At 28.5% G+C, this 14,852-nt stretch overlaps 3 protein-coding genes across 7 annotated transcripts; 1 reads left to right on the top strand and 2 right to left on the bottom strand.

The window, feature by feature from the left end:
* Window positions 1–500: 500 nt before the first annotated feature.
* On the bottom strand, window positions 501–7,149 carry LOC126840934 (muskelin). Of its 5 annotated transcripts, none has more exons than XM_050576961.1 (15): window positions 6,873–7,149; window positions 4,767–4,854; window positions 4,553–4,695; window positions 4,260–4,461; window positions 3,990–4,182; window positions 3,624–3,868; window positions 3,437–3,550; window positions 3,208–3,374; window positions 2,936–3,125; window positions 2,666–2,860; window positions 2,494–2,573; window positions 2,324–2,435; window positions 2,103–2,242; window positions 1,909–2,011; window positions 503–1,375 (listed from the first exon to the last, which is right to left on the bottom strand). In XM_050576961.1, exons 1-15 carry the CDS (start codon window positions 6,962–6,964, stop codon window positions 1,211–1,213), a joined length of 2,229 nt encoding a protein of 742 aa, XP_050432918.1. In that variant the 5' UTR covers window positions 6,965–7,149; the 3' UTR covers window positions 503–1,210. The 5 variants fall into 5 exon arrangements, with proteins under 5 accessions (XP_050432921.1, XP_050432918.1, XP_050432919.1 ...); XM_050576962.1 differs by having other exon boundaries at window positions 3,624–3,859; XM_050576960.1 differs by having other exon boundaries at window positions 505–1,375; window positions 3,624–3,871.
* Window positions 7,150–7,303: 154 nt separating this feature from the next.
* LOC126840535 (actin-related protein 3) lies at window positions 7,304–11,038 on the top strand. The gene is made up of 8 exons (XM_050576362.1): window positions 7,304–7,503; window positions 7,572–7,752; window positions 7,825–7,981; window positions 8,042–8,199; window positions 9,874–10,191; window positions 10,262–10,480; window positions 10,609–10,692; window positions 10,815–11,038. The coding sequence occupies exons 1-8, from the start codon at window positions 7,460–7,462 to the stop codon at window positions 10,908–10,910; spliced, it is 1,257 nt and encodes a 418-aa protein (XP_050432319.1). The 5' UTR covers window positions 7,304–7,459; the 3' UTR covers window positions 10,911–11,038.
* Window positions 11,039–11,651: 613 nt separating this feature from the next.
* On the bottom strand, window positions 11,652–14,794 carry LOC126840534 (armadillo repeat-containing protein 8-like). The gene is made up of 3 exons (XM_050576361.1): window positions 14,374–14,794; window positions 12,940–13,821; window positions 11,652–12,874 (listed from the first exon to the last, which is right to left on the bottom strand). Exons 1-3 carry the CDS (start codon window positions 14,554–14,556, stop codon window positions 11,939–11,941), a joined length of 2,001 nt encoding a protein of 666 aa, XP_050432318.1. The 5' UTR covers window positions 14,557–14,794; the 3' UTR covers window positions 11,652–11,938.
* Window positions 14,795–14,852: the final 58 nt, after the last annotated feature.

Genomic DNA, 14,852 nt, shown 5'->3' with positions numbered 1-14,852 from the left:
TTTAGACCTTAACTCCTAAAATTACACCTAAAACAGCGAACCAAAGAAAGTTTCCACCCAACATACCAAAAGATGGTAGTCATGTTTCAAAACACATTTATTTGTTATGTGTAGAAGCACTCGATTCACAAATACTAGAAAAGTTGATATTTATACATTTTCATAATATTTATCAGGTCTCATACACAGTGTTATTGATTATTTTTAAATAATTAATAGCTGCTACTACTGTCGAGGTATTGATTTAATATGACTTGTTAGTTCAGAGTTCTTATTATTTATCTAATCCGGTAAATCAGTGAAGTGACTACAGATAGTGACATTATGCAAATTTTGTTAAGTTTACCAAAAGAAAATAATATTTTCTACATTTTATTAAAAACATTTTTTGTATTATGATTCATTTATAATTATAATAACTTACATGGTTGTTATATTACAAGAATAGTATAGCAATAATTAGATACATAAGTAAAATACATAAATAAAGAAACACCCAATGTTTTGTATTTGCTTAAACATATACAACTCTAATGATAATTAATAAAAAAAATTATTAAGTATTTCAAAAAAAAATTTACATTGAAAAATGAATTAATAATTTAAACTGAAACTGTTGAGTAACATAATAATATATAATTTAATAATATAAATAATAAACTTATTCCTACAACTTATATGTAAAACACCAATGTTTTAGGTACTAACCCCAGAGATCATATTGTTATTATTATATTTGTAAAAAAATTAAGCCCGTCGAGTATCACTAATTAAATAGTACACATTTAATGGCCAGTGTGGCCAAGGCAAAATTATACATCATAATGTATCTTTATCTGTTATTTAAAATTAAAAGCCACCTTATTACCTTAGTCTTACAAATTAGTTTTGTAAATAAATACTGGTAACAAATTCTAAAATACAATTAAGATAAACGTCAGATTTTTTTTTTTTAATTAACAAATTTTAATATCACATTAAGTGACTTATAATTGTAGCTAAAATTAATTAGGTACTAATAAATATTGTAATTAGTAGTACTAGTTAATTTTAAGTAAAATTTGGATTACGATTATAGATCTGTTTTTAATTAATGTTGTCAATAATATCTAAACATTGTAAAACAATTAATGGTGAAATTATATTTCTATGGGTTGGTTTCAAATCTTATGTTATAAACGTACAAATTGAAATAACATACGCCGTCACATTATAAAGTAATTAAATCAATTAAATTTTCTTTTGGTTGAACCATGGATTTGGGGAAGAAATCGCACAATTTGTCAAATAAACTACAACGCCATTCATGTATTTGATCAGCTATATCACCAGTTTGGTTGTCATCTTTAAATAACAAAGCAGCAGTTTCCTGAAACTATTTTTTAAAAATTATTATACATATAATAAATCATACATAGTAACAACTTTATACGATTTATTATTCAATAACCCTTTGGGTATTTTAATCAAAATGAGACAAAACTATATCAACAATGTTTGCTATGCTGATATGATAATGTTCTTATTTCAGATCTTCTTCTTGGAATTCCTCTCCTAACGGAGGTTGGAAATCATCATATTTCAGATAGCCAAGAAAATGTTTGCGAATTCTTCTGCATTGGATAATTAATGTTTGTGATCAATACATGGTAGGGCCGAAGATCTAACTACTTTGGACATAATATAATTGGATACCCAGATTAGTATAGTATTCTACATATAATCGTACAAGAGAGACGCAGAACTCCTGGAACAATCTAAAACAGTGGTATGATCGCACAACAGAATTTATAGGGATGTTGTTAAAATGGTAGATAGGAGTTAGCCAACATGATTGGTGAAGTTCATTAGACTGACATGGCACTAAAAGAAAAATAGAAAACAAGATAAAACTTAATACGTCCTTACTTTACGAGTTTGAGCAACATCCGAGTGATCAATTAGTTCTGAAACAGACGTTTGTAAAAATTGCATGGCTGCTATCTTGTCTTTTTTTTTTATTTCATGAAACCTAATATCAACAAATAAGATTCATCAAAATATAATCTCAATATAAAGATTCTAGATAATTTTGGCATCCGTATTTAGTAGAAAACACTTGCTTGTATTTTCGAATTAGTAATTTACACTGATTGCTTAATTCTTTAGTAGTACATCTATACACATGAAGTTCCCAGAAATCGTCGAGTCTTAAATTTTGAGCATCTGACCTCCCAGGATTTCCGCCAAACAAATAATGTGTCTAATAAGAAATAAAAAAACATTAAGAAGATAAATACATATTTTCGGTTTTTCCATAAAATAGTATTAGTGTTTTACTTACTTTATTCTTATGATCGTACACCAGTTGATAAGCGAAACGAGGGCATGGCTCTAAGTGTTGCATTGTATTCCAATATTGTTCATCAGAATTGTGATTTCTGTAAATACACATCCTAAAAAAAATAATGTAACTTAACTATTTACAAATTATATATTTTTTTAGTTTTTTACCACTTATTTTGTTTGATGAAGTACACCCAAAATGCATTTTGTACTTTGTCTTCCCTACGATCCTTATCTTTGCTTAAACTCTATAAATGTATTAGACTTTACATTAAAATTTTATATAATTAAGCTGAATAACTTAAAGAGTATTTATTATTATTATAATATTACAACATACCGATAAAACGTAGATTTCATCGTGATCAGTATCGATAGTAGCTCGTTGAGTATATCCCATAGGTGGTTTCTCAACGGTAGAAGGTAAAGGCATAGCTTGTGTAAGGCCCGTATCAATATCATACCACAAAAATTCAGGACATTTCTGAGCCCACCTTTGTCGTTGGCCGCCAAAAATGTAAATTCGTCTTAAACTCTAAAAAATGTATTGTCGTGAGAATTATCGGAATAATTTTAATAAGCAAACGCCACAATAGGTTTAGTTATTTACAGAGTGTAACAACATAGAATGGCCCCCCCGTGATGCAACTGTTTGTGGATTATGTGAAACGATTCCGTCTTGAACTTTAACCTCGTGGAAGGTATCGGGCAAAATACACGACCAGGTGTTAGTAGGAACATGGTACTTATAAAACCCTGAGAAATCTGGGTTGTTTTTTTGAGATTCATCGGCACTGCATCTATAAATTATAGTGTTATTGAAATTTTATAATTTCTTATGATTACATTAGTTAATTAATTTTTATTAATGGTAGTTCAAACCTAGAAGAGGATGCTACAATTCTACCACCAAACACATAAATAGTCGATGAAACGGAGTCCATTACCATTTGATGATCAAACAATAGTTTTGGACCCCCCATTTGATTTGTATCAGCACATATCAACGTCCAACAATTTTGTTCAATGTCATACATATAAAAATCGCTCTGATAACACAATGAAAACATTATAGAAAAGTAAAACAAAATAAATATATCAGTAGAATAACCTTGGGATAATCACTTGGGTGTGACTGAATCTCACAAAATCGCCCAAGCACAAAAATATGTTTTCTTTCTATGTCTATACACATTTTATGGCATGATCGAGGACTCGGTCCGCCCTACAAAACAAATTTAATTAACTAACTAGTCACTATAGTTTAATTAAAATATAAAAACGTCCAATATACTTACATATTCTTCAACATTAGTCGCTATACATTGCCAAACGCTTGTAGAAACATTAAAGCTCCATAAATCGGACAAGTCTTTATGTCCGTCCCAACCGCCTAGTAAATAAATAATGCCTGTTTGAGAGTCAATGCACATTTGATGACCGCCACGCATACACGGCCGTTTTTTGCCGGCATGTTCATTTTCTTGTACTATTTTCCAAATCGGTTTGAAACTTTGGCGCTCCATATAATTCTCTAACAAACCTTCTAATCGATAAATAATAGCGATTGCCGTCATTAAATATATATTTTTTAAATTGTTCTAATTTTTATTTTTATTTTTACTGATTATAAAATGATATTATAGATAAATTTAATTGTATACCCTTTATTGCTTCATCCATTGAAGTTTCAGCCATTTCATAGTTCCCGTTAGTAACTATTACATTGAAAAGTTGTGATAAAAAGGGATGTTCCAGAGTTATTTTGAAGTTTTGTAATAGTCCGGCAGCTGCCGAGTTGTAGTGGTTGCGGCGAAAATGTTTCAAACACAGACGAAGCAATCTTTCTTCGCGATACTGAAAAGATAGATATTAAGAGAAATTTAGATTTATTAATTGATATATGAATAGAGGTGTATTAAAAAAAAACATACCCTGTAAAACTTAATAATTTCATTTGAAATTATATTTTGATCGTCAATACCATGAAGTTCGACATACCAGAGACTATAATTGAAATTCGAACCCCAAGATTCTAGAGGCTCTAGTCGTATATATCTAATTGGTATCATTGAGCTGTCTTCAAGAGTATGACGCAATTCAAATGTTTCTAAATCACTGTTATTACTGAGGCCACTAAAGCAATTAAGTTTATCTTATAAGTTATAAATTTACAAGTAAAAAAAAATATATATATACATATACATATAGATATCCACAACTTTACCTATACAATAGTTCAATTTTTGTGTCCTCTTCTAGTCCACCGAAAACTTTAAATCTTTTTAAGTTGCACACATGGGGTCTCTCGTACTTCCCAAATTTAATAAACTTTACTACGGAAGTATTTTGTAATTTTAAAATCAGATACTGAAAATAAATATAATACTATTAATATAGTATGTACAACACATTTACTGTAAGTATCGAGTTTGAATTACTTGTGGAGGACTATTTGATTGCGAAGACCATCTAGAACTTTGATCTTCTTGATTATTATGTAAAATATTCCTGTTTTTAACATTTAAACTGACATAAATTATAGTATAAATATAAGTAAAATGTTGTATATTTATATTAGTGAGCTACAATACACTTAAATAAATAGAAATATCTTCACATCCTAGATCATATTTAAATATCTTATATCACAGAAATCATAGTACTAAAAAACAATTTTTCTATTATACTTTTTATCATACAACACTACCCTTTGTTTGTTCATTTTAGATTTGCTTTATCGCAAAGGTGATTTAAGTAAATTGATTAAAACTCATAAACCTATTATACTAAAGTTTATGATTTATTAACACTAGTATAGCTTCTGTATACCAATTTACTAAAACTGTATAATCTAAATCATCTACTAGTTTTTTGTATTTTTTGCAATAAGCATATCCTTTATCTTTGAAGTAATTATTTATTAAATATTTTGAATTCTTTATAAAAAATAAAATCTTATGAGACGAATGGTGAAGTTATAATACCGCATTAAATAATTAATTTTAACGCCTTTATGGAAAACTATTACTATAATGTTTATCTAGAAAAACTTAAGCAACACTTGTGGTTTATATTATAAAATAAATATTAAACTGTATAAGGACAATTGTTCAACTAATTAAGATTTAAAAGATAAAATACATAATAATTTTGTACCAAAAATAATTAACCTTCAACATTGCATTGCACAATTTTTTTTAGTTGTGTCATAATATAAATTGCAATAGATTAATACAATTTTTTTTTTCTTTATTAGTTTTAACATAGCTCTAATTTAGAAGTATAATTTCAATATTAAAATACATGTTATCATACATTTTGATATACAATATGTTCTTTCAAAATTTTACTTAATGGTAATTTTTCTATAAAATGATTATTATTGATAAAACTTTTTTAAATAAAAAATAATTATTATAATATTTAATCTTTCTTTACGCACTTGTGTAGATGGCATGTATGTCGGCTTTTTTGAAAAAAATTTCAGCCACAAGAGTAGTAATTAAGCTTTTATACATGCTAGCACTCAAAGATTAAATTATCAAAATTACATTTAATCAATTAAAAGTTAGTTTTTAAAGGCAACTTTTATAAGACAAATAGCGATTTACAAATTTGATTTACTTAATAAAAACACAGAATGGTGTAATGAAAATAATTAAAGTTCGATTTTTAAGTTCAAAGCGTTCGAAGGTATAGGGAAGACTGTAATCTTATTTTAATCAATATGCACTATTTACCCGTACTCTTGCCTTCTTGCCTAAAACTGTAAATTATAAAAATTCAACAAATTGTTATTTTTAATTGACCAGTCATTATTTTCAATACATCACTAATATAACCCATTAAAATAAAAATAATTCAATTTTTTATTTAAAAACACTTTTATGCAAAGATAATCATTTCATAGTAAAAAAAAACTATAATTATACTTATATTAAGTATAATTTTGCTCACCCAATTTAGTACATTTTAATCTGAACAATTTTTAAAAATAGTTAGCTATTAACTAGGTAGGTAACATAAAAATAACTATAGGCAACTAAATATAAATATGGAAAAGTTAAAGAACACAAAACAAATATCAGTGATAGTGTATATATGAATATACATTGATTTGAATGTTTACTAATTATCTCCCATTTACTCTTAAGTCTAAACAAGTAAGAGCTTATACTAGATTATTTTAAAGTTTGCGATAAGCCAGTATTATTTTCGATATCAGATACAATTAATTTAGTAACAAAATCAGTAGAATTCTCCGAGGTCTCTAGTTAAGTCAGGAATAATCTTATTAGTGTATCGCATATTTTAATAAATTATACATCCATTTTTCAAAACAAATGATAAATTATTTCTAGGTTTATCTAGGAATTTTTGTTTAAAAATAAAAATAAAAATAAAAATATTTAATTTTATTGTATTTGAATATTTATATTGTTTCGATTAAAAATATCTAAGAACATATTAAATGACTGATAATATTTAACACATCGACATGTGCTGAGATCATACGGGTTAATTTTTTAATTAATAATCCTTACTCTGGTATATAACAAGGTAAGTGGCTTGAACACGAATGAATGGAGTATGTGAGTTTCTTGCAAATATCAGAGCTGGTCGAAGGACCGTCCATTTTTGGTAAAAAAAAAAAAATTAAAGACTAAATTCTTAACTGTACAGCCAATTTCTCGACTAGGAGAATAGTTAACCCAGTACACCACAGGGTTATTCCACACAAATTACTAAAAGTCGCAATCGGCAATATACTTATAGTAATACCCAATACTAAAATATGCATTGCTATAAATTATTATTTACTAAAATTATATTGCTAGTTGATAAAACGATAATTGATAACAGTTCCTGATAACTGATGGTTGGTGGTTTTTTTTCCATGAAAATAATTGTCATTAGTTGTGGTCTGTGAATTTGAGTTTATCACTGACTCATCAACCGCTTGATAAGATTTATTTATTCATTATCTGAATCATGAACGCGAGACTGTAATTCCTTTTTTGTTTTGTTCATTATTATAAAGTTACTACTTAATTGAATATCCGATTAATTTTGTATTTAATTTAGTTTAAAATTTTCTGATATTAGTAAGTAATTTTTTTTACTCGCAAACATGTTAGGTCGTCTTCCACCATGTGTCATCGATGTCGGTACAGGGTAAGGATTTATAATTTTGAGTGTCGTATAAATAATATTTTGTAATTTAAATGTTTTTGTATTCATAGGTACACAAAATTAGGATTTGCACCTAACAAGGAGCCTCAAATGATCATACCATCAGCAATAGCTATCAAAGAAACTGCAAAATGCGGTGATCAAGCAGTCCGAAGACTGACAAAGGGCGTGGAAGATTTAGATTTTTATATCGGAGATGAAGCTTTTGATGCCAAAGGCTATTCTGTCAAAGTAACAGCACTTCATTTCACTGAAAGTTATATTTATTTATTTGATATCTTTTTTTTTTAAATGTTTCTTTAGTATCCTGTTAGACACGGTCTAATTGAAGATTGGGATTTAATGGAAAGGTTTTTGGAACATTGTATTTTTAAATATTTGAGAGCAGAACCAGAAGACCATCATTTTTTGCTCACAGAACCACCATTAAATACTCCCGAAAATCGTGAATATACTGCAGGTAAGGTTTTTTTGTGATTTTAAATTTTATGATTATTTTAATTGTGGATATCTTTAATAGAAATAATGTTCGAGACTTTCAACGTCCCTGGACTTTACATTGCCGTGCAAGCAGTACTAGCATTATCTGCTTCATGGAAATCGAGGCCTCTTCACGAGCGTGTTCTAACAGGTCTTGTAGTAGATAGTGGAGATGGAGTCACGCATATTATTCCGGTTGTAAGTATATTTCATAAGTTACAATACAAACGGCACAGTTTATAAATTACAAATGCAAATGAAGGTTAATTGGACTTACTCTATGTACCAGTTTTAGGATCTATTAAACGATTATTTTTAGATAAATTGTATTTTCAGTAGTTGCAGGTTGCATTTTTAGATGAAATGATTGACGATGACTTAAAACTAAAACTATAATGTTTTAGGGAATAATTTATATTGATGACAAATTTGAGGTTTTATAGTTTTGAACTGGGGCATCGATATGTTATATTTTAATACACGTTAAAAATATATTTCAGTATTATAATATAAATAATTTATTAACCATTTCATCAACGCCAATTTTACTTGTTGATTGTTCATCTGGACATGGCTCACATTCATTATCTGCAAACATTAAAAAATATATATTTATTAGGGTGTTTTCACGCTAAATCATTACCAGTTTAACTTTTGCCTATACTGCCTATCTTAAAAGCCTGAACACATGTGTTTTACAAAATTACAGACATTCTATTGATCATTTAACATGTTCTTAGTTCTAGTCTGATTGTGCGGAATCACTTTTATCTATTTTTTCATAGTTTTTTAATTTTATTTTTTCTTAAAATGTATGAATATATCAATTTTGGCATACATTTTTTTTGGTGGGCACTGAGCATATAAAATATTCAGCAAAAATCAAATGGTGGCTTACTTAGCGTGAAATAGACATAATTATTATTATTATTTATTATAAAATGATACCTATATTAGTAGAACATTCAATTGTCGATTGTTGTAGTTCTATCAAATCATTCATACTAGTCGATGCATTTTTCATCCAAGGGTTTGTTTGGACAGCTTGAGTGGCATATGTAGCTGTGAATTTTGATTAAGTTTAAAAATAATACCTCAGAGATTTTTTGTTTTTTAATAATTATAGTTACGTTGTGGGTCCGGTTCCTTACAACATTTAGGCGAATTAAATTGTATATTATCAGCTGTAGTAAAGAAACTTCTATTGCAATTTTGATTTGATATATAATTGCGATTGGTAATTTGAGTACTATCCATATAATTAAATTTATTGTTATTGATTTTGTCCATAAAACATTTTTGTGTTCCACGATTTGTTTTCATTTCATTAAATGCTAAAATTCCATTTGGTAAAACAGATGCGTGGATGGTATGTTTTGCTTGCATTTTAACACTTTCCGTAATCTTATGTTCTTTTGAAATATTTTCTATATTCAAAGAAATCAAAGCTAATATAATTTCAGTTTTTAAATACTAATATTGTACAACTAATTTGTTACCTAAATTAGTAAGCGATTCAGTAACTGTAGTAATCAATTCTACATGTGTATTTGTTTGTATTAAAATTGTTATTTGTTCCATCACTTAAACTGTGTAGAGTATTATATGAATATTATATATTTAGAATCATTTGGAAATAGTTTTATAATTTTTATTCTCTACAAATGAACAATTTATTTATTTATGTTTGTTTTGTTTATCTATAAAAAATTAAAAAAAAAATTATTTTTACTGATTAGCCAAACTATATATTGAAATTAAATACATTAACTTATGTCTTATTATATAAATTAAAATAATTATACAGATTTAGTAAAGATGTATTGTTGGAGTATAACTAACACACAGTTTTTCAAAAATATATTATTTTAGGCGGAAGGTTATGTAATTGGCAGTTGCATTAAGCATATACCAATAGCCGGTCGCAACATCACTTATTTCATTCAGTCACTTTTAAGAGAAAGAGAAATTGGCATTCCACCCGAACAAAGTTTAGAAACTGCTAAAGCGATCAAAGAAAAATACTCTTACATATGCCCAGACATAGCTAAAGAGTTTGCCAAGTATGATGCAGAGCCTTCCAAATGGTTAAGGAAATATGATGGAATGAATAGTGTTACAAAACAACCGTTCTCCGTAGACGTTGGCTATGAACGATTCTTGGGGCCGGAGATTTTCTTTCATCCTGAAGTAAGTAAATTAATCATAATTTAAGTATATGCCGGTTAAGATTATTTGTTTTAACTATAATTTTTATTAGTTTTCAAATCCTGACTTTACCACGCCAATTTCTGAGATGGTCGACACGGTTATACAAAATTGTCCCATTGACGTACGCCGGCCGTTGTATGATAATATCGTACTTTCTGGTGGCTCAACTATGTTTAAAGATTTCGGACGGCGTCTTCAACGAGATATTAAGCGAGTGGTAGATGCTAGGCTAAAGCGAAGTGAAAAAATAGCTGGAGACAATCTAAAAGTATGTATTTTTTTTATAACCTAAGGCAGTACAAATTATTTCTACTTGACATTTGCTTCTAAAGTAAAATGTATCTAATCAAGAGCTATAAATCTGCTGTGTAATAGTTGTATTTTCTTTATTCACAGCCTAAACCGATTGATGTGCAAGTTTACACTCACAACATGCAAAGATACGCCGTTTGGTTTGGCGGAAGTATGCTAGCTTCTTCAGTATGTATAACTTTGACTAAAAATTAATCATAATAATTTTATATATATATATATTTATATATATATATACGACATAAATATAAATATTTATAAATGTCTATATGTATATATTTATTTTTCAGCCCGAGTTTTATACTGTGTGTCATTCGAAAAAAGATTATGAAGAATATGGACCAAGCATTTGTCGGCATAACCCTGTTTTTGGCACTATGATGTAGCCTTGTACGACTAGTAAATTTATTACAAACTGAGCGTGCATTATTATTTATTTATATTATTATATATATTTATTATAAAATATAATTTTTTTTTTACGTATTTTAATAATAAATTCTAATATAGTTTATTATTAATTATTCTTATTTTTGGTTTAAAATATTTTACATGCAGACATCGAATGTCGTAGATTATCAATAATTTAAATATTTGTACTGTTTATGGTACTACATATTATGTTATGATGGATTAATTTATTATTTGTTATAAAATAAATATAGGGTATTATTATATAATAATTGAAGTCTGTCTATAACACATTTACAATGATAAATACTAATCGTTAAGTAATATGTTTAGTTTTTTCTGAATAAAATAAATATCCTTTATAGATTTGTTAGTTCTTATGTCGCCCATCCCCAAACAATAAATAGTTATAATAATTATCTTCTCTTTTAAGTACGGCTTTGGATGTTTCAAAACATCTATCTACGCTAGCTGAAATACCTTTAAATCTAAAATAAATGTTTAACAATATTGCCCTAAGCTTGATAACTATCTCTCATTAACTTTTTTATTTTAGATATTAAATAAAAAGTTCTGCAGGCAAGTGCATAACTTTTCTAGGCAAACTAGGAATTTAATACAATAATTACATCTCAGTTTTAATGCATTAGAAATTTTAAACATATTTTATACACCTAGTAATAATATTTTCATTAGTGATACATAGTAAACATGTAATCTATTATATAACCTAAGGGGGTTATTTATTTATTTATATGTATAAAAAAAAAATTACAAATATATTTGTACAAAATAAAGTTTCAAGATAATAAGACAATTTTAAAGTAAATACATATATTATTATTTACTGCCTCTTTATTTTTTTTTACTACATAAAAAAAGAAAACCGATTTTAAATTAAATACATCACAATTTCAGATTATTAAACTTTTAAGGAATAAAATGAACAATCAATTTTTTTTTAAACTCCGACCGAAGGTGATGAATTTAAGCAGCTACTTAGTCAAGAATCCGAGAACTGTGTCAATGCAGTCTTAACTTTGTCGAATAGTAATGAATCTGACGTTGTTATCAATTGTTGTAAAAGTTTAAAAATACCCATTTCTTTTAGTTTTGCTTGTCTATCGGCTGCACCACTATCTTCTTTCCAAACTAGATTTGATACACAAAATATTGCAGCTGCTTGTAATTTAGCATTACCATTTGTCATATATTCTTGAATTTTTTTTAGTATATCATTATTTCTCATAATATAGTCTTTAGCAACATCGCCGTCAGCTATATTAGCTAAAATACATAACGCCTGCTCTTTGACCTCAGGTAAATGTTCACCTTCGAGTATCATCATTACAGCTTGAATTATATCTCCTCCACAAAGATTCATTATATAGTCTATATGTGGTTTTGTGGACAACAGATTCCTCAGTAAACCTAATGTTTTCATAAGTATATTGACATGCGAATCTGATAATAAATTAAATATTTGATCGGTACCAAGAGTGTTCAAGATCTGTGATTTAATTTTTTGTTCTGCTTGAAAAGCCATGTTCATCAAAGCCCATATACCATTTAATCTTAACGAGTGATCATCTCTTTTAGTCAGGCTGCAAAACAGTTCAATAGCACCAGATTCCAGTATTGGCTCTTTAGATGGTGAAAATTCCAACAAAAGATTACACAATGTAGATGAAGTGACACTGAGAATTTCATCTGAAGCGCCTTCTAACAAAGTCATTAACGGTTTCCAAACCGAGTGATCCTGAAACGTGGTACGCAGTTGTTGAACAGAACGAGACAGCGAATGTAGACAGCGGACTGCTGCCAACTGAACTTTAGGACTAGGATCTTTAAGACCGCATACAATATGATCGATTAGATTGTCAGTTTCGATGATACGTTTGCGAATTTCTTCATCGTTGGCACCAAGAGATGCAAACACCTACAAAATCGTTGAAATCAAAAATAATAATTAAATTACCTACAAAATAACAACTCATGTATTACCTTAAAAGCAGCTTGTTTCATCTCTCTAGCCACGTGCTCCCCACAATGACTACCGCCGTATTCCCCTGCGGGATGAGTTGGGAAATTGACAAATTCTGCCAACGTTTGTAATAAATGATTAGATATGCTCGCCAGAGATTGTAGTTCAGCGTCGTCCTCAATTAGGACAGCCAATATTTCAGCTGCTTCAACGCGCTGTTCCCATTTTTGATCGTTTTGACATAGTCGGACAAGTGTAGGTAATGCTCCAAACATGACTTTGGAGTTGTTTACCTCCAATGCACCGGCACGATACAAATATGTTATACATTTTGAAGCAGCCAATCTCATTTCTGTAGGACGATCTCCACCTCTCATTAAATCTAACATTTCTGGCATTGTTTTACCACTGTATTCAGTTTCTGCTAAAGCTGAAGATATCATCGAATTGTCTTGGCATACACGAGCAAAACATTTTAATGTGGCAATGGATAAATCATCTAATTCAGTATTCAGTAAATTGGCTAAAATAAAACCAAAACCTTCTTCCCATAAAATATTTTGATGGACTGAAGTGCGACAAGAATAAGAGAGAATATACATGGCACATATACTGTTGCTTACTGATTCATCAATAATTTTAATTAATTTCCGTATAATTGCAACGTCACTAAATACAACACTTTGATCAGCAAATGGAAATTCTAGAATAGTGCGAATACAACGGAGACACGCTTCAGTAAATTTTGGTTCGTCGTTCAAAAGAAAAGCGCTAAATATACAGGCTACAACATTTTCGTCTACTAGCGCTCTTACTTGGTCTTCAGTTCCTTTAGCTAAAGAACCTAGTATCACCACTGTTTCCAAACGAATTTCTGGAGTTTTTGAATGATCAGGTAATATCTGGATAACAAAGTTATGTAGTATGTTAAATCAATACCACAATATATGAAATTAACATTGAAAAATTAAAATATTTTAATAATAGAACATGGTTTCTTTTAATTGAGTGTAGGTTGTAACTTATTTTCACTTTATTTTTAATGTACAATATCCCTACTATTTCTTTAGTTTTGAATTTGTTTGTTCAAATAATAGAAACGAGATGTTAATAATATATTAAAAAATAACTCACTTATGTGTAACACATTGGATGATAAGGCAGTAAACTTAGTAACAAATACTTGTACACCATTTTTCTTATTTTCTCCTTTATAATAATTTTTCAGTTTATTAAACTTAATGATAAATATTTAATATGTTACACAAGCCACAGAAAAATATCTCTCTACACCTACTAGATTTTATGTAAATAAATAAAACAATACCTAAGTGAAATAATATTTATATCGTTTTAAAAATAATCTTTTAAATACTCCCTCGCGTAATAAATGTTGTCAAGTTAATTGTGAACCATTTCAATTCAATACAATCAATATATAAACCAACAATTACTTGTAAAAGCCTCGGTAGTATGCCATTGACAATGACAATGCCTTTTTGTCTATTGCTGCCCATGATAGAATTCTTGATGAAATTCAGTGCTTGGTAGCATTTTACATTATCTTGTGTATACAAATTATCAATGTAATAGCGCGACGTTTCCGCGTTCATTACAAATATCGGATGGGGAACCATCGTGAATTGTTGATATTTTAATTTGATTTAAAACGCATAAAAATGATCGGATTTTAATAATAAGCCATAAAAAAAATTAATAAACAAACTAGGTACGTAACAAAACGTCTACCAAAACACTAAACAGCACATTTTCTGTACAATTTGTATAAGTCTTAAACCATAAAGCTATTTTAAAGTTCGTAGTATGCATTTACATTACAACTTACGAGTTAGGTACGCCGTAAGATTTAATATCAAGTCAAATATCAATAGACAATAGCTGTTATCAATGTAAATATTAGTTCATAATAAAC

Source organism: Adelges cooleyi, unplaced genomic scaffold (genome assembly GCF_023614345.1).
Source record: "Adelges cooleyi isolate 19-005CV unplaced genomic scaffold, UGA_ACOO_1.1 ACOO_flye_CR_arks_rails_tigmint_CR_PRNA_376, whole genome shotgun sequence".
Lineage (NCBI taxonomy): Eukaryota > Metazoa > Arthropoda > Insecta > Hemiptera > Adelgidae > Adelges > Adelges cooleyi.
The sequence above is the reverse complement of the archived record's forward strand: the minus strand, read 5'-3'. Positions and strand labels throughout refer to the sequence as shown.